The following is an 18469-nucleotide window of genomic DNA, read 5'->3' on the forward strand; positions in this document are numbered from 1 at the left end:
ATTTACCTGACTTTTAATGAGCTCATTTACCTTCTCAGGTGTTTATTGGCTATTTGGAGTCCTTCTTTGTGAAATGTTGATTTAAGTTTTTGCACGTTTTTTTTCTTCTAGTGGGTGGTCTGAGTTTTAAATTGACTTGTAGGAGTTTCTTATATTTTTTTTCTTTTTTTTAAAATTTTTTATTTTATAAACATATATTTTTATCCCCCAGGGTACAGGTCTGTGAATCGCCAGGTTTACACACTTCACAGCACTCACCATAGCACATACCCTTCCCAATGTCCATAACCCCACCCCCCTTCTCCCACCCCCCCCTCCCCCCAGCAACCCTCAGTTTGTTTTGTGAGATTAAGAGTCACTTACAGTTTGTCTCCCTCCCAATCTTCTTATATATTTTATTTATGGGTTTTTTGTTTGTTATGTGTGTTGCAAACACTTCTGACTAATGGTTTGCCTTTTAACTCTTCTAATGGTTATTTTGAAGCAGAACTTCTTAATTTTAATATTATCAAATTTTCTCAATCTTTTCTTTTATCCATAAAGTCTTATATCTTAAATCGTTTCTAACCTCAAAGTTTAAAGGGTATTCCCATATCTCCATCAATGAAACCTGAAATTATATCAAGTTTGTTTTTGTAACCACTAAATATTATTGACTCTTAATTATCTCCTAGCCAGTTAAATCAGTTTAATCTTCACGACTTTCCCCCCCACACACAAGATTTTCTAGGAAAACACATGTCTACTATCTTATAACTTGTTTATTAAGGTAAGTGTAGGTGTTTTATTTATTCTTGTTGTATTTCTTCATGTTGGTTATACCCATCATTTCAGCCAATTTAGAGTCTTTATTCTATCACCCAAAACATACATTTAACTTTTTACTTTCTAACTTTGTAATATCTTTGGCTTGGATCACTCTTATTTCTATATCTTTATCTGATAGTTAAGAAAAACAGATCTGTCAATCTGTGACTATGTCAGAGCCCTGTGGCAAAACATAGGACTACTATGTTTTGCCACAGGGATAGAGACTACTCAGAGATAGCAACCGCTTTTTCTTTGAGTGTGGCCATTTATCCAGGTTTCTGTGAATATACTTAATTACCACCATAATCATTCAGCCCATCTTTTTCCAACTTGTCCATGACACTATTGCTTGATTCTCCTTTGCTGGAATTCAAAGATACTTTATCTATTGCATTGTCTTTTAACCTAGAACCCTTTCAGAAAAGAAAGTTGGTTAAGTTTCACTTGTCTTGTATTTAACACAAGAGAAACAATGATGTCCACTCCTTTTCTCAGCATCCTTTCTATGCCAGCTCTGGAATCATTCTACTAGTACTTGACTACATGTAACATAAGACTTATTAATTTGTAGTTTTGGGAAACATAGAAGGGAACTCTAGACAAGGCAATTCCTGGCAGAGCATAAACTCATCTTCCTTACATTACATGTTATAGTCTAAGTAAACATGAGGACTTGCTAGGGTGGTGTGCCCTTGAGTTTATTCTCTTTGTCTGAGCCCAGAGTCCTATGGCTGCTGAGATAGGATTCAACAGGAAAAATAAACCAAGATCTCTGTTCCTCTAGAAAATTACTGAGCCATGGACAACAACACTAAGTGAGATCAGCAGGTGTAAACTACCGGAGCATACAGCATCCTCTAGGACCCTTCTTTGGCAAACCCACCCACATCTGCACTCTTCTTTGCTTTATCCCTTCTAGTCCCTGAGATGAGAGGTCCTCTCTCCTGCTCTTGTGAAGGAAATGAGAGGGAAAGTGGAATGTGTATTTAGTATCTTTCTCCTTTCAGTTTTCAGACAAAATCAGTTCTAAATGCAATTACACCAACCCAACTTTTCCATGGAAAAAGGTCCAAATGTTTAACCCCCCAAGACCTGCTGCTTATCAATTCCTCCAACCTCATCATTATCCTGTCCTTGATTCTCTAGTAGTTCTCAATTGCTAGCTTCCCTTATGTCATGTTGTTTCACTATTCTGTCTCATTTTTGCACCTCTCACCCTTTCCCAAACTTTGCTGAATCTGTTCATGCTTCATAACTCAGTTCTGACGGATTTCCTCCTGAGAACCTGAGCTAGGTGCTCCTCCTCTGTCACTGCACTTAACCCTCAGCACAGTCATTTAAAGTTATCTCTCTGTGCATTAGACTGTGAAAAAAAAAACCCATATGGCCATATAGCAAGACTTACATTTGTATGATGCTATATGGGTTGCAAAACACTTTCTTATACTCCAGACTATTTAATAACTTACATTTATCTTGTCAATGAGGCATCACTATTTTTCCTTTTACAGATTAGGAAATTGTGATGTAGAGAGCTTAAATCACCTGTCCAAGACTACAAGTTTTGTAGGTTGCAAACCCGAGCCCAGGTTATCTGACCCTAGGTTGTCACTCATTTGACCATATTTTAGCAACCTCCAGACCATCTTCCTGTTGCCTGTTCTAAGGAGCTTCTGCCCGTATAAGTCCCAGCCATTTAAGCACTCTGCCAAAGATCTCAAGACTGTTTTGAGAGTTTGATTTAGGCTTAGGCTTTGTACCAACACTTTTGACTCATCTTTTAAAACATAAACACTTTAGGCAAGCTAGGATTTGGCACAAAGTACAGATTGTTAGAAACAAACCTGATGAAGTTAATTAGTGTTTTATTAGGAGCCCATTGTCTGTGTTGAGCTGGGAAAGTTTTAGTTAAGCCCATATAAGGAGGATCAGTTTGTTCTGGACCCTGTAAGGACCAAATGCACTTGTCCAGACAAAAAAGCCAAACTAAAAAAAGCCTTCCAGGCAGGCACACTGAAAGACTGAGAAGAATTTCTGTCTTTCTTTCTCTCTCTCTCTCTTTCTTTCTTTTTTTTTTTTTTTTTTTTTTTTTTTTGCTTTAGCAGTAGGGCTGAAAAGAACATTCTTACATAGTTACATTAGACAGAGCTTTCTGAGAGTGAATGCGAGGACCCCCAACACACAAGCCAAGCATGTGCTTAAGGAGGCTAGTAAAGCAGGAAGAAAACTTCAAAAGATCGTTTTAAAAGAATATTATTATTTAAAAGAGCATAAAAGGAAAACAGAACTTTATTAGACTTCCTTGTACTTACTTTGTAGATGAGTATGGTTTTCATTTTGATTCATGTATGGAAGTCACCATGTGGTTGCCTTTCTCCCAAAGATCTTAATCTGGTTTCTCCTGGGCCCTATAACTAGGCTTAAGCTGCAGAGGCTACTCTCCTGGAGAGGATGGGTTGTCCCAGTGACCCTGTTCTGCCATTGCAACATTTCCAGGGGTGACTGGAGGAGGGAGCTCACGGAACTTTGGATTCAGCATGAAACGATCCTCACCTTTGGCTCCTACATCCTTTTCCCAGCACCATCTTACTAGGCTGGGAGCTCACAAGTGTCCATTTGCAGCTGGGATGCTCAGCTTTTTGCCACATATACACTTTGTCATTTTGCCCAGTGTCCTTTAGGCCTAACACCTATCATTCTATACTTATTTCACAGCTGTTATATACATATTAATTAATTAATTCATTCATTCATTAATTCAATATGAGTTAATATAATCCAACAGCTGAAAGTTCTTATTGCAGCAACAGTGATCATGCTCAAAAACAAGTCTCTGAATTTTTAGTTTCCCTTGGAAAATTGGATTCAGAAGGGACTTTAGAGACTATATACAGCAATGTGTTCATTTTACTAGTGAAGATACTGAGGTCTAGAAAGGAGAAGTGATTTATTTACCTCTCTCTCCATACCACAAAAGAATGTCAAAATGAATGCATGCATCCAGGCTGCTGAGATCCTTGGCAGCCCTGCTGGTCACCCAAAGACCAACAATTTGCTGTGGAAAATTTAGGTAAAGGGAAAGGGTCTAGGAGGGATGAAATCTGTGTTCTGATCCCAGTTCTGCTCATAACAAACCCTGAGGTAATCCATGGTCACTTAACTTTTGAGGCCTTGTCCATGACCTGAGTTTGAACATGATGCCACTAAGGAAGGTCTCTGTTGCCTACTGTTATGTAAGGCCTTATATCTAGGTGTTGGAGTCATCTTCTGTTTTGAAACTGAGACTGGGTTGCCTGGGTCCTAGGACTCCACCTTGTATTTTCCAGAACAACAAGACTACTCATTCACGTCCAGTCCAGGGGCAGGGATCTCTGCCTTCCAAGCACAGAGAGAGGAAATGGGGAGGGTGGTGGTTCGTGGGGTGACTCACATCTGCTCAGGCACAAATGATTCCCAGGCATGCGTGGAAGTTTATTTATGAAAATTATATTTTTTAAAACTCGAGGTACAGTGCTTCTAGTTCTGAAATGATTGGGGAATGGAGAAGAAAAATGGAAAGATAAAAGAGGTCTCCCATCTAGCTCAGGGTTATCTCTGTCTTTTAGATGGAAGTCAACTTCACCAAAGAAGATATCGATAGAGATGAGACCTACAACCTCACAGGGCTGCAGGCTTTTACGGAGTATGTTGTAGCTCTGCGATGTGCCCCAGCGGAGTCCATGTTCTGGAGTGCTTGGAGCCAAGAGAAAGTGGGAACAACTGAGGAAGAAGGCAAGCTGGTCCCTTGCAATTTCTTTTCTGCCTGGTCTGGTTTCGGGTGACCTGGGCCTAGCCTTATTGGGTTTCATCAAACTCTGTACTTGGGAATCATGGACTCTGGCAGTCTGTACATTCCCTCTTCACAGGGCACTCACTGTGCCCAGTTGAGCCCACACGGTAAGTCAGCCTTCCTCAGATGGCCTTAGCATCTTTTTGCCCCAAAGGCAAAAGAGCACATCTTTAATACTCTTAGAAACTTCTTATACTATATGTGAAGTGCTATAATATTATTTAAAGATATCTTATGATAAATTAAAGCTATATATTGTAAACCTTGGAGCTACCACTTAAAGATAAATAAAGGTATAATTAATGAGGAAAAAAAAGTTAGGTTCTTAATGACAGTGAGGGAAAGATAAAGGAACCATACAACGAGTGAATGCTTGCTGTGAGTGAGGTTTGGTGTTCAGACTAATACTTTAACTCTGTGGGGTTGGCTAAAATCCCAGCTTGGCTATGGAGTGCTTTGGGCTAGATACCTATCTCTAAACCTTACTTTTCTCATTATTTACTCCCCCTTTCCACAATAGAATACAATTTATAAAACTAAGTTAAATGTAGTACCTACTTTTTAGTGTTATTTAAAAAATTCAATGACATAATGTATTTAGCTTACAATAAACATTCAATAAATGCCAGGCTTCCTATTATTTTTTTGGCTTTCTATTATTTTTATTCAACCTTTTAGGAGCCCTATAAATGATGTGGAATCACCACACTTGGTGGTGAAGGAGCTGAGTTTCAGAAGTATTAGCCAATTGCTCAGGTCACTCAGCTTGGGTTACTGTTCTTTGTAAATCAAGTCTTGCCCAGCACCTCCCACTCAACAGTAATAAATGTTTGATGAATGTATCAGTTTCCCACAGCCACTGTAACAAATTATCACAAATTTAATGACTGAAAACAACACAATTTTTGGGGGGGGGGGTTTATTTATTTATTTGACAGAGAAAGATCACAAGTAGGCAGAGCGGCAGTCAGAGAGAGAGGGGGAAGCAGGCTCCCCGCTGAGCAGAGAGCCGGATGTGGGGCTCGATCCCAGGACCCTGAGATCATGACCTAAGCCGAAGGCAGAGGCTTTAACCCACTGAGCCACCCAGGCGCCCCAACAACACAATTTTTTTCTCTTACAGTTCTGGAATTCAGAAGTCCAAAACAGTTTCACTGGACTAAAGTCAAAGTGTTGGCAGGGTTGTTACCTTATAGAGACTCTGAGGGTAGAATATGTTTTTTTTACTGTTTCTAGCTTCTAGTGGTTGCCTGTGTTCCTTGGGGTTTGGCCTCTTCCCCCATCTACTAAACATATCACTCTTATCTCTGCGTCCATCATCATGTCACTTTTTTCTCCTCTTCTGTGTCAAATCTCTTTGCTTCACTCTTATAAAGACCTTTGTGAAAACATTTAGGCCCACCCGGATAATCCAGGATAATCTCCAGTTTATGATCCTAACTTAATCACATCTGCAAAGTCCCTTTGGCCATACAAGGTAACATTACCAATGGCAGGGATTAGGATTTAGATCTTTGGGATACATTTTTCAGCCTAACACGATGAATGAATGAATGAGTAGTTGAACACTTGGTATGTCCACACATCTTTTGTAATAGAAGAAATGTAAAATGTTCATCCTTCTAGCCTTCTGAAGCTTTACTCTCCCTGAATTTCCCCCAACTACACACCTGGCCATAATTTCAGTCATATTCTCTTAAATCTTATTCTGTTTTACAGCCAAGTACCATACAAGTTTCAGGTAACATTTGCAATCAATTTCTGTGCTCCCTAGTCCATTTGACAATAATTTATTCCTCTGAATCTTGCTTGAGTTTCCTATGAGACAAAGTTGGTACTAATAGGTGTTCAGCACATTTGCACATATGATCGGATGTCTGGAAATAATCCAGTATCTTCTGAATTTTGTAGCTCCCACTGGAGATGTTCATGTTAGTTCAGTCTACACTACCCATTGGTGGATGTGGTTATACAACATGGGTTCATACAGCACATGGGAAATTGGACTAGATGACTTCCTTTTCTTTCTTTCTTTCTTTTTTTTTTTTTGAAATTCATTTATTTGAGAGGGATATAGAAAGAATGTAAGCACAGAGAGAAAGAAAAAGGAGAAGCAGACTTCCCACTGAGCAGAGAGCCTAATGTGGGGCTCCATCCTACGATCTTGAGATCATGACCTGAGCCAAAGGTAGAGGATTAACAAACTAAGCCACCCAGGCACCCCAGCCTAGATAATTTCTAAAGGCTCTTCTCACCCATAGATTCCATTCATCTATGCCACTCAGGCATCTAGTTTTCTATGCCAGGCTCTAGAAGTCCAAGAAAAAAAAATATCACAGAAAATTCCAAATCTTTATGTCTAAGTACTCAGAACAGTACCTTACAAATGGTAAGGGCTATATAAATTTTACATCAATAGAAATGCAGACATGATAAAAGAAAACTACTCAGTTTGTGGATCTCATGTAACTTTTTATTAAAATTACATACAATATTTGGGAACACATTTACATTCTATAGACATCACCTCAAAGTGTCTAATGAACACAAATATAATCATTTACAAATACTAAACAGCACATAAATTACACAGCAAAAAAAATTAAATAAATAAAGTGGCCCATTGGTTATAATCTGTAGGAGAGAGTTGTCTGTCTTAACTGAGCCCTCCCTTTTAAAGGATCAGAAGGCAATACATGTAGTATTGTTGAGTGATGCGTCCTCTGCCTTAGCTACACCTTCTAGCAGATGGTCTAGGAGATTAGGTTCTACTTCAGGTATAACCCTGTTTTGCACTGCCCTCCTGCCACCCTATAGCTGGTGGTCTTCTCTCCAGTGGCCTCCTGGTGCCATTGTGATTCTGGATCTTCTGTTAGCTCATGACAGCCCAGCCACTTCCTCATGTCAGTTTCTGTTTCATCCATTTGTTTTGCTGCCAGAAACAAGATTTACTGTTTCAGCTGATTTGTTATTTTGGCTAGTTGGGCTAGAATTCATTAGCAGTGCCTTAGATGCTGGTGTCGTCTGTGCCTGGGGCTGATGGAATCAACCACTTATTTATCAAAGGCACCACTGTAGAACTTTTGCTTTTGTTTCTCTTCATTTTTTTCAGGATCCCAGAGAAAACTGATGAAGAAGCACCCCCTTGGCCCCCAGCAAATCCTAATTTCCATTTTCTAATTCATAAACAATTTGTTTCCCTATTTCACAATGGAACGCCAGTTATTTAATATACCCCACCTCAAACCATTTCTAATTGCTTGAAATTTTCTCTTCTAAGTAAAATATGAAACATTATTTATTTTCATTTGGATTTTAATAGATTGATTATTAGGATGATTTATCCACATTTAAGCATATAAGGACACAGATGTAATTACATCCTGATATTCTGATCCTGGCTTTATTACCTAAAATCTTGTAACACTGAAACATACATCTCTGTGTTTCAGAAATGGTGATGATATTACTACCATGCTTAATTATAAGGGTGTGGCAATTAAATGAGGCAAATCAGGTAAAATGCTTAGTATAGTGACACTTGGCTAAAAGTTAACTGTTCTTATTAATTGGTCTTCAGCAAAGCACCAGGGCATGTCTGAGGTGTCTGACTGGTGGTAGTTGTGGATATTCCCAGACTGTAATGGAAGCAACATAGCATCAAATTGTTGCTAACGTGTTCAAAGAATTGATGCCTTTGAATATGTAGATATTTTGATGGATTTGGAAAAATTTAATTTTGCTCTTACAAACACACTGAATTATTACTTTTCTAACTTTGATTATACTGCAAAGCCATTACTAGCTCATGGTTAATGGAAATTTCTGTTCATTGTAGAAGATTTACATGCAACTCGGGCGATGGTTTTACTAAAAGCTGCATCTGTGGGAAGCTGATAATGGGAAGATGGTTCCTTTTTGGCCTTTATCTGCAGGAAATAGGGGCCTCAGTGAAAAAAGAAAACACTTGATTAAATTCATTTACCATCACCATCTATTACAACTAGATGACTGCCTATGGGATAAATCCAAGGAGAATTTCGCTTGTATTTCTAGCCAAGTCCTTGCAATGATTGATTATCTAATAATTAGTTTATTTTATCTCTGTCCTTCAGATGAATATTTGGGGCTGGATTATAATACACACTTCACCTTTAGATTTGTTTGCTTCTTACTGTCAGTGCTATTATCCCTGAGTCTGACTGAACATAACTGGAATGGAAGTGAGAGATGCAAGTGAGAGATGGAGTGATAATCCTTCCAATTCCATGGGTCACCTGTGAAGTCTCGTGATCTTGGGCCCTTGTGCTAAAGCTTTCTGCCTGGAGGAACTCTGTATTCACATCTCATTGGCTTGTAGACAGGTTGAAACCAGCTTCTTGTTCTCTGAGAAAATTGAGTACAGGTTGTCTGTCTTCTGATTCTTTATTGAAGAGTCGATTTGAAGAAATTGATATTAAAGAATATTGATTTCTTTGGGAAATCAGATAACTTCTGACAGAGCTTGTAAGACAGTAAGACAGTTATCTCAGTGGGGCACAAATGAACTCAAGTTTTTAAAGTCTAAATAGTTTTGATTTCCTGATATGCTTCTTTTTTTTTTTTTTTAAAGATTTTATTTATTTGTCAGAGAGAGAGAGAGGGAGAGTGAGCACAGGTAGATAGAATGGCAGGCAGAGGCAGAGGGAGAAGCAGGCTCCCTGCCGAGCAAGGAGCCCAATGTGGGACTCGATCCCAGGACGCTGGGATCATGACCTGAGCCGAAGGCAGCTGCTTAACCAACTGAGCCACCCAGGCGTCCCTCCTGATATGCTTCTTACATAGAATTAGATCTCATCAAGATCAGGACCTACCAATTAGACTGTTTTACTCACTCCCAGTTCTGCAAGTAGTTGTAGAAATGTGACTCTCCATTGATGACAAAACAGGTTATTGACTTACTTGACCTTTGGCTCATTTTTATACATTATGAAGTTGTTTTCATTTGGAGTTCAGTAATTTCATCCTAAGACACCTAGTCACCCAAAGTGTGACTGCACATACCTGAAAACAGTCTGTTAGTACTAAAGCAGTTTAGTTCTTGGCCTGAGTGGTTGACTCCATTCTCTACAGACCTACTTACATTATCTTTAGCCATGTGATTTCCTCAAAAAAAATATTCAGAGTTCATTAACTGCATCTTCAATTAGAGACATTTCTTTTTCCAAATTACAGGCCACTAGCCTTCTGGACAGTTCTTTAGAATTATCTGCTTTCTTCTCCTGGTTAACATGTGTAAGACATTCTTAAACTAGAAACTCAGGATTTTGAAATTATCCCTGTCTGATCAGATCTTCGGAAGCTAACACACTTGAACTATATTGTCATGGATTATGTTATTCACGGAAGAACTGTGTGAATCAGGTATAACATTATGCCCTTACATTTTATAGAACAGAAATATGAAAAAAGTACATATGTCATATTTCTCTATTTTGCTCAGCTATGATTGCAGACATTGGCCTTTATGTTTCCCATTGTCTTTCTAAGAGGATCCTCATGATAAATTCTATTAATTAATTCATTCCCCTAGTCAGCCATTTGCTCCTTCATATGACTGTTTTTTATCAGGCTATGAGAAACAAGCAATTCAATATGAACCTTTTTTGCTTTTTCTGCCACAAAGATCAGCATCAAGCTGATCTTTAAAGCTCAGGTAATGACCTATGGCCTAGCAAAGATTATTTCTCTGCTCCTTTCTTCTTTAATTCTTTGTTATATTTTATAACATCTTAACATTTTGGGGAGTAGGTCTTACTCTCTCTTTCTTCCTCTCCCTTCCCCAACCTGAAATGATATAGATAATATCTCTATCTATGTATCTATCTCCCTATTAGTTATCTGTGTCATTCCCAGCTTTAGTGTTTATAGATATTATATCTTAGAGGGCATGAGATGTTACATTTCAATCCAGATTTCAGTTATAAATTATATTATAGTACTTCCTATTGTACTTTTTAAACTTACATTAAGCCATTGGATCTAAGAGCAGTTTTAATTTTTACTTTTGGTTGATATGAATCCTTTGGTCACAAAATGAAGACATTGTGGATTGTTGTAGTACGGCCATTCCTCCACTGACCGCTTTATTCCTCCGGGCTTCCTCCAGCAAACCCTTCCCAACTGCATTTCTAATAGTCCACCCAGCTAATTTCAGCAAATTCTGTTTCAGGTCCCTTCTGTCTTATGTTGAGCACCTCACTCTGTTTCCTTACAGCTCCCTATGGCCTGGATCTGTGGAGAGTCCTGAGACCAGCCAAGGTCAATGGAAGAAGGCCAGTGCAGTTGATGTGGAAGGTGACCACCTTACAGTTTTGTTGTTGTTGTTGTTTTGTTTCTTTTTAAAACCATTGGTTTTTTACACCTCCAGTAACTGTAATTCTTGAAATTTTACCATCTGTGTTTCCTTCCCTAGAGGCTTTATAATGCCCCAAATCTCACTGTGGTTTCACAGTTCACAAAGCCTCATAGGTCATCTTATAGTTGGCCTAAATACACCTTACAGACCCTGCCCCCTCTCTTCTTTGGTCTGAACATTAACATTTAAGACAGGTACAAAGTGCAAGTGCATCTTGACCTTCTGGGGAACTACCCCCACACCTCCCCCCCATTCCCCACTGACCCAGGCTGGCTGTAATATTGTATAACACCTACCCCTACATGGGAGAAAAGCACTGACTTGGGGTCAGTTCACTAATGTGGCCTTGGGTCATTGAAAACATACATTGCTCATGTGTCCCTTTGAGTACTAGTATAGTGGGATATAAGGCCAGAACATGAGTCAAATGATCCTTTCTTGGATGGAGGCCTGGGATTGAGGAACAAAGGAGAAAGTGTGGGCATCATGTGGAGAGACAGAGAAAAGAGAAGAGAAGGTTAGACAAAGGACAAAAAAGGAGGGGAAGAGGGAATAAACAGGAAAAGAGAAGGGCAAATATGAGGGGGGAAAAACCCATCCAGGAACCAGGAGAAAAAGATGGGGGAGCTGTGGAGGGGAGAAGAAGGGGAGGAGAGCAGCGAGATGTCAGAACTCTTCAGTAGTGTCCCGAGTTCTCCGGGAACACTCATATTATTTCATGCTTGCTAAAGTCCAGGCAAGTTTAAAATCCTTCTGAAAATGGAAAAATCACTTTCTTTACCGATGATATTCTAATTCCAGTTATGCCTTCTGCTTTTCTCCACTCCCTTCATACCTTAGGACTTTGGGGCCCCCCCAAGTTGTAGAGGCAGCAGGCCAGGGAGAGCACAGCCAGGTGTACTGGCCTTTGTAAATCAAGATTGTGTGACTCCCATTTTGTGGTTTCTTTCTCACTGATTAAGTATGAACAAATCACTCAGTCAGTATATTTTGGGGGAAGGAAAGCAAACAATGGCACATATCCGCATATGGTCAGCCACAGAGTGTTGGGTCAAGTAGGCCAACATGTGAATGTGAAGTTGAAGTTCATGAAATGGACTTGAGTTCCCTCCTCTTTCTTTCCCTCACCTGAAGACTGGTCCTTTTTTTTTTTTTTTTTTTTTTGCCTCAGTAGGAGAGGTTTCTAGGAATTAAGTTTGGTTTAAAAAATTGGACTAAAACTGAATAATGCACTGAATAATAATGCACTGAATAATGCACTGATTGCACAGCTCTGTGAATATACTAAAAAAAATCCCTTAATTGTATGCCTTAAAGTAGTGAATTTTATGGTATCAGAATTACATCTCAATAAAGCTGTTGTTTATAAAAGAAAATGCATTGTCCTAAGAGGTAAAAACCTCCCAGTCATTAGGAAGTTTCTGTCAATTCTTGAAATGGAAAAGCAGTGGGACAAAGTGACTCAGCAAGGTGATCACTAGGCAAAAACATATGGTTAGTAGGTTCAGGTTCAAGGCTGAAGAGAAGAGTCTGGCTTGGAATCTCTGGGGTCCCCTGAGGCTTCTCACCACAGGTTTAGGACTGGTAGGACAACCCTGAATGTTTTAGGCCTCTTAGCTGGGATATCCAGTATGGCTGGTCCAGGGAAGCTAGCTCTTTTCTCAAAGGAGGCGACATGCTGCTTTTTATGTCGCAGCACAGGTACTTTCCAACCCTTGGAAGCTTCCAGAGAAGAGATGACCCAAGGCCAGAACAAAATAGGGATTCTTGGAGGGACTGTCTCACATTTTTAGCTTATACTGTCCTGTCCTGTTCCTGTGGGAGGGAAAGAAAGATAAGCATCAAAATGACTTGCTTACATTGGCTTGCACTTTCTCCTAGTTAAACCTCATGGAATTACACTTCTGTTAAGGGTTGATACCAAGGGACCATTTATCAAAGCTCTTTTGGCCCTTGAAGGATTCATGTTACAGCACAGGGTGTATTATTCATCCCAGAAGGGTGATGACCTAATTGCAGTTTAGCACCTAATAATTAACATTACCCCTCACCCCTCATCCTCACCATTTATTACCATCTCAGTGTCTATCTTTTCTTGTTTCTGGCAATACATTTTGTTTCCTTTGGGTTCAGAAGGCAAGTGGAGCCCCGGTCCTGGAGAAGGCCCTTGGCTACAGGATATGGTACTTTCCAGAAAGCAACACTAATCTCACAGAAACAGTGAACACCACTAACCAGACACATGAACTGCATCTGGGAGGCAAGACCCATTGGGTGTATGTGATTTCTTATAATTCTCTTGGGGAATCTCCGGTGGCCACTCTGAGGATTCCGGCTGTTGATGAAAAGTGTAAGTAGAGTGTCAACATCTTACTTTGATGCCTGGTCCCAACTAGCTGGCCAGGAAGACCCCCTCAAGGATTGCTCTTTCTGTCAGGTCCAAATGAAAATGAAGTGGGAGCTTTATAGGTTATGGTGAGGAGACCAAAATCTTGTGGTAATTGATGAACCCCTTGAAATACACTTCCTTTGGAACAAAGCCTGTGTTGAAAAGCAGAGACTTCATAAAGTCATATGAGACAGTCATACACCTAGAAGTTCTACAAGAAGCTTGGATTTGTTTGGTCCGAGTGAGCCATATAAAACTGTCCAAAAACCACATTTGTCCTCAGTGAAAGAAACTTCTTTTTTGAGTTTTCCCTTTCATGGTATTGACCATGTCCCAGCCTACACTTACTCACTCTTCCATGTTCTTCTTTTTCCCCTTTCCATGAGAATCTTCAGTTAGGAAAATTTATGATGTTTATACGTATCAATAAAGTGCTCATTATACTTTCAATTAAGTAGTTTTAAACATTTTACTGTTTCCAGGCAAACTCATCTTTTATATTGCATGTTGGAATAAAATACTTTCTGTGATTCTTCGTCAAGGAATTGCAGGCAAGGGATTTCTTCTTTCCCACTTTATTTTTCTCTACAAATCTTACTGTTTCTCATTCTATCCATTTTCTCATTCCTCATTTTCTCCCTCAGTTGGATGCAAGTTCCTTGAGCACAGAGATTTTTGTCTGTTTTTCTTCTCCTCCTCTTCCTCTTCCTCACACCAGCCCCCTTCTGTAGCACCTAGAATAGGCATAGAGCAGTTGGCATAGAAAAGGTTCTCAGGGAAAAGAAAGAAAAGGTGCTCAGTAACTACTTATTGAAACACATCGTAGTTAGATAATGCACTCTCTAATTTTTTTTTTTTTTGCACTCTCTAATTTTTCACCTCTCTTTACTTAGACCTAGACTAGTTCAGACCTTTGCACTACCAGCGCTGGACACATTTGCCTCTACTCCCCTCTTTCTCTTCCCCTTAAACTGAACCCATTTCTTTCCTTGCCTCATTTTGGAACTCCTATGTACAGCTGACTTTTGAACAACATGAGTTTGAACTGGGTGGGTCCACTTATATGCAATTTTTATATGCAATTTTTTTTTACTGTACAATACTATAAATGTATTTTCTCTTATGACTTTCTAAATACCATTTTCTTTTCTCTCATGTTCTTTGTTGTAAAAATATAATACATAGGGGTGCCTGGGTGGCTCAGTGGGTTAAAGCCTCTGCCTTTGGCTCAGGTCATGATCCCAGGGTCCTGAGATCGAGTCCTGCATTAGGCTCTCTGCTCAGCAGGGAGCCTGCTTCCCCCTCTCTCTCTGCCTGCCTCTCTGTCTAGTTGTGATATCTTTCTGTCAAATAAATAAATAAAATTTTTTGAAAAATAAAAAAATTATAATACATAATACATGTAACATGCAAAACATGTATTAATCTACTCTGTTACCAATAAGGCTTCCAGTCAACAGTAGGCTATTAGTAATTAAGTTTTGGGGGAGTCAAAAGTTATACATAGATTTTCAACTGCATGGGGGTTGGTGGCCCTCACCCCCATGTTGTTCAATGGTCAGTTGTATACATATTCTGTGTTTTGAGCTACACTTGACATTACTGTAGTATTTAATAATATTTTTCACCATCCTTAGTTCCTGGCATCCTACTTTCTTCCTATCTGATATCCCTAGTGATAAAGTTTCTGACAAATGTGTGTCATTGAATAAACATTCTTTGTTAGTAGAAGCACTGCTGCATAGTAAAGCCAGTTTCTTGATGTGGCCCTGGAGAGGGAGGCAGTAAAGAATAGTGGATAGAAACATGGGCTTTGGAGTCCAACAGCCCTGTATTCATATCTTGGCTTTTTTACTGTGGTGTCTAGATACCACAAACCTTGGGCAACTTATATAACCTTACTAAACCTCAGCTACTTGTAAAATGGAGCTGTTATGTAGTAATGCCTCCTTCATGGAGCTGTTGTGCAATGAGATTGTATCTTTAAAATTATTTTCCTAATGCTAATTATTACTATTGTCATTCTTATTTTTAAAAATTTATTTATTTATTTATTTATTTATTTGAGAGAGTACAGGAGGGAGAAAGAGAGAGAGAATCTGAAGCAGACTCTGTGTTGAGTGCAGCCCAGTGGGGGACTTGATCTCACAACTGCAAGATCATGGCCTAGGCTAATCCAGAGTTGGATGCTCAGCAGAGCCACCCAGCTGCCCCAACATTGCCATTCTTAATAAAATTTCTGGTTGATTAATTTTTTATTAGGCAGGGATTATCAACTTTAAAAGTACTATAAAATAATATTTTAGCTAAAATTATGCTAAATTCCCATAGGGTTTTTTGTTGTTGTTGTTGTTGTTAATTTTTCCCAATTCTGAAGGTACTTGCCTTGTGTCAGAAGCATCAGTGTGGGGTGCCTGGGTGGCTCAGTGGGTTAGGCCTCTGCCTTTGGCTCAGGTCATGATCTCAGGGACCTGGGATCAAGCCCCGAATCAGGCTCTCTGCTCAGCGGAGAGCCTGCTTCCCTCCCTCTCTGCCTGCCTCTCTGGCTACTTGTAGTCTCTCTCTGTCAAATAAATAAATTAAATCTTAAAAAAAAAAAAAAAAAAAAGAAGCATCAGTGTGATCATCCATTATAATAATCCCAGACCAGATGCAGGCAAGCTACAGCTGTAGACCAAACCTGGCCTGATACCTGTTTTTGTAAATAAAGTTTTATTGAAACACAGCCACACCTATTTGTTTCCATTTGCTTATGTCTCCTCTTGTGTAATAGTGACAGAAATGAATCATTGTGACAAAGACCACATGTCTTATAAAACCTAAAATTTTTACTATTTGGCTTCTTACAGAGAAAGTTTAAAGACTCCTGGTTTAGACGTATAAGAAAGTAATGCTTTATAGAATTTTGTTTAATAAGGTAGAGTCAGCTAGAGAATAGTTATAATAATAATAATTGTTATAGCAGCAACCCTTTCTGCCCATGGGTCCTGTCCCTGTGCTTTAATAAAATCACCTTTTTGCACCAAGATAATAATAATAATAATTGTTATAAGTGTTAACACTTAGTAAGTACACTTATCATATGCTGTTCATTGGTAAATGTCAGGCATTATGCCAAGATGAGATAGGTTAATTTAATGCCTTGAAATGGTCCATGAGGTAGAGGCTATTAGAATCATTTAATAGATGATGAAGTGGAAATTCAGGAAAGCTTGGGAATCTGCCCATGGTTGCTCAGGTGAAATCAAACTCAGGTCTGCATAATCCACAGTTTTACAATATACCAGAATCTTAGACTTGATGCTGCTTGACATTGAACCAGTTATTTACCTGTGTGGGCCTCCATTTTATCATCTTTTAAAAAAGGGTTTGGAATAGATACACCTTCATGTTCCTTCTGACCTAAACATCTCTGACTTTTAAAGGACCTTAGCCAGCATGTGGCTCTGGAGTGATCTGAGGTAGGACCCCGAAGAGCACAGCAACTGTGTGGTGTGGGTGAGGAGGCTGTCAGGACTCCTGAGGCAGAGCTGAGGGTAGCCTTAGACAGCTAAGGAGAGCACCACAGTGCCTGAGGGCTGTATTTGATGGCCCACAGTGACTGCCTTCATGCAGACCATGAGAACTTAAAAGTGTTAGCAGTCAAAGCCCCTTTTCCCCTCTTCCAGGATGAATATGGATTTTCTACAGCACCTGGGGGTATGTTGTATTTGGAGAAATTGTTCAAATGTTCTTGTTGAATAATGGAGGGGTCCAGGAGAGTTTACATACAGCAGAGTGATGATTTGGAAACTTCTCCTTCAGCACCCTTGACACTGCCCAGGCTCTTTCACAGTTGCCATGGCTTAATTGAACCTTTTCCACACCTCTTGTGGCCCAGGGCCTGGGCTGTTCCATTTATCCCTATAGCATGTTTGGCTCTTTCAACCTCACCTCTGCTCCTCAGATAGCCAGTGTTGGTAAAGAAAAGGACTGTGGGCTTAGGAATCAACACTCATTCCTATCTTCAGGTCAGGATTTGTGTGCAAGTAATTATTACGAAAGTGCCTCCAGGGAGACCAGAAAAGGATGTGAAGGAAACACAGCCAGGGAATGGGAGTTGGCCAAGTCAAAGGTGCCATGTGATTTTCCCAGGGCTGCTGTAACAATGGGCCACAGACGCAGTGGCTTCTAACAACAGAAATTTACTGTCCCATTGTTCTGGAGGCCAGAAGTCTAAAACGAAGGTGTTGGCAGGGCTGTGCTCTAGGGGAGGATCCTTCCTTACCTATTCCAGCTTTTGGAAGCCCCAGGCATTCCTTGGCTTATAACAGCATAACTTCAGTCTCTGCCTGGGTCTTCACATGGCCAGCTTCCTATGTCTCTTTGTTTCTGTGTCCAAATCCGTTCATGAGGACATCAGTCATAAATAATGGGTTAAGGATCCACTCTCTTAACTACTAATATCCACAGCAATCTGATTTCCTGATAAGGTTACATTCTGGAGTACTGAGGATTTCTTTTTTGTGGGACACAGTTCCACCCATAATGGGTACAATTTGCAACAAAAACCTAAGGAAGAATGGTTCCAGCATGGCCTGCAAGGGGACTGTGGAGTAAGTTGAGGGCACAGTTCTTCCAACAAAGCAACATACACACACACACACCCCAAATAGTAAGAAGGAATTGAGCAGATCAGGGAGCATGAACATTACCTTCTACAAGAGCTAGGGAGGGTTCCAGAAGCTCTAGAAATGCCTTTCAGCCTGACCAGAATGGTAACTGAGGATGTTTACAGGCTATGGGTGGGAGTGGGAGTGGTGGGAGCTCTAGAGATCACATGTTGTTGATGTCCTGGCCGCTATCCCTACTCCAGGTTTACATTTCCTTCATGCCTCAGTTGCCCTTCCTGATCCTTTTAGATCGACAAATTTCCTGGCCTTTCTCTGGGACTAGCAGCTGGAGTATCTCATAAAGGCCCAGTCTGAGAAAAGGATTCATAAACTGTGGCCTTTAAGAACAGAGGCTCGTAAAGGTGCATACAGCCTGCTGGGGCTTGTTGCCT

At 39.9% G+C, this 18469-nt stretch overlaps 1 protein-coding gene across 1 annotated transcript in view; it reads left to right on the forward strand.

Annotated features, from left to right (window-relative positions):
- The window catches only part of IL31RA (interleukin 31 receptor A), a 50898-nt gene that overhangs the window by 16402 nt on the left and 16027 nt on the right, over positions 1–18469 (forward strand). Inside the window, exons 5-7 of the mRNA XM_059416374.1 lie at positions 4416–4581; positions 10896–10975; positions 13170–13386. Coding sequence (XP_059272357.1) covers positions 4416–4581; positions 10896–10975; positions 13170–13386 — 463 coding nt within the window. The remainder of the gene's footprint in view (positions 1–4415; positions 4582–10895; positions 10976–13169; positions 13387–18469) is intronic.

The sequence above is a fragment of the Mustela nigripes genome, chromosome 12 (genome assembly GCF_022355385.1).
Source record: "Mustela nigripes isolate SB6536 chromosome 12, MUSNIG.SB6536, whole genome shotgun sequence".
Taxonomy (NCBI): Eukaryota; Metazoa; Chordata; class Mammalia; order Carnivora; family Mustelidae; genus Mustela; species Mustela nigripes.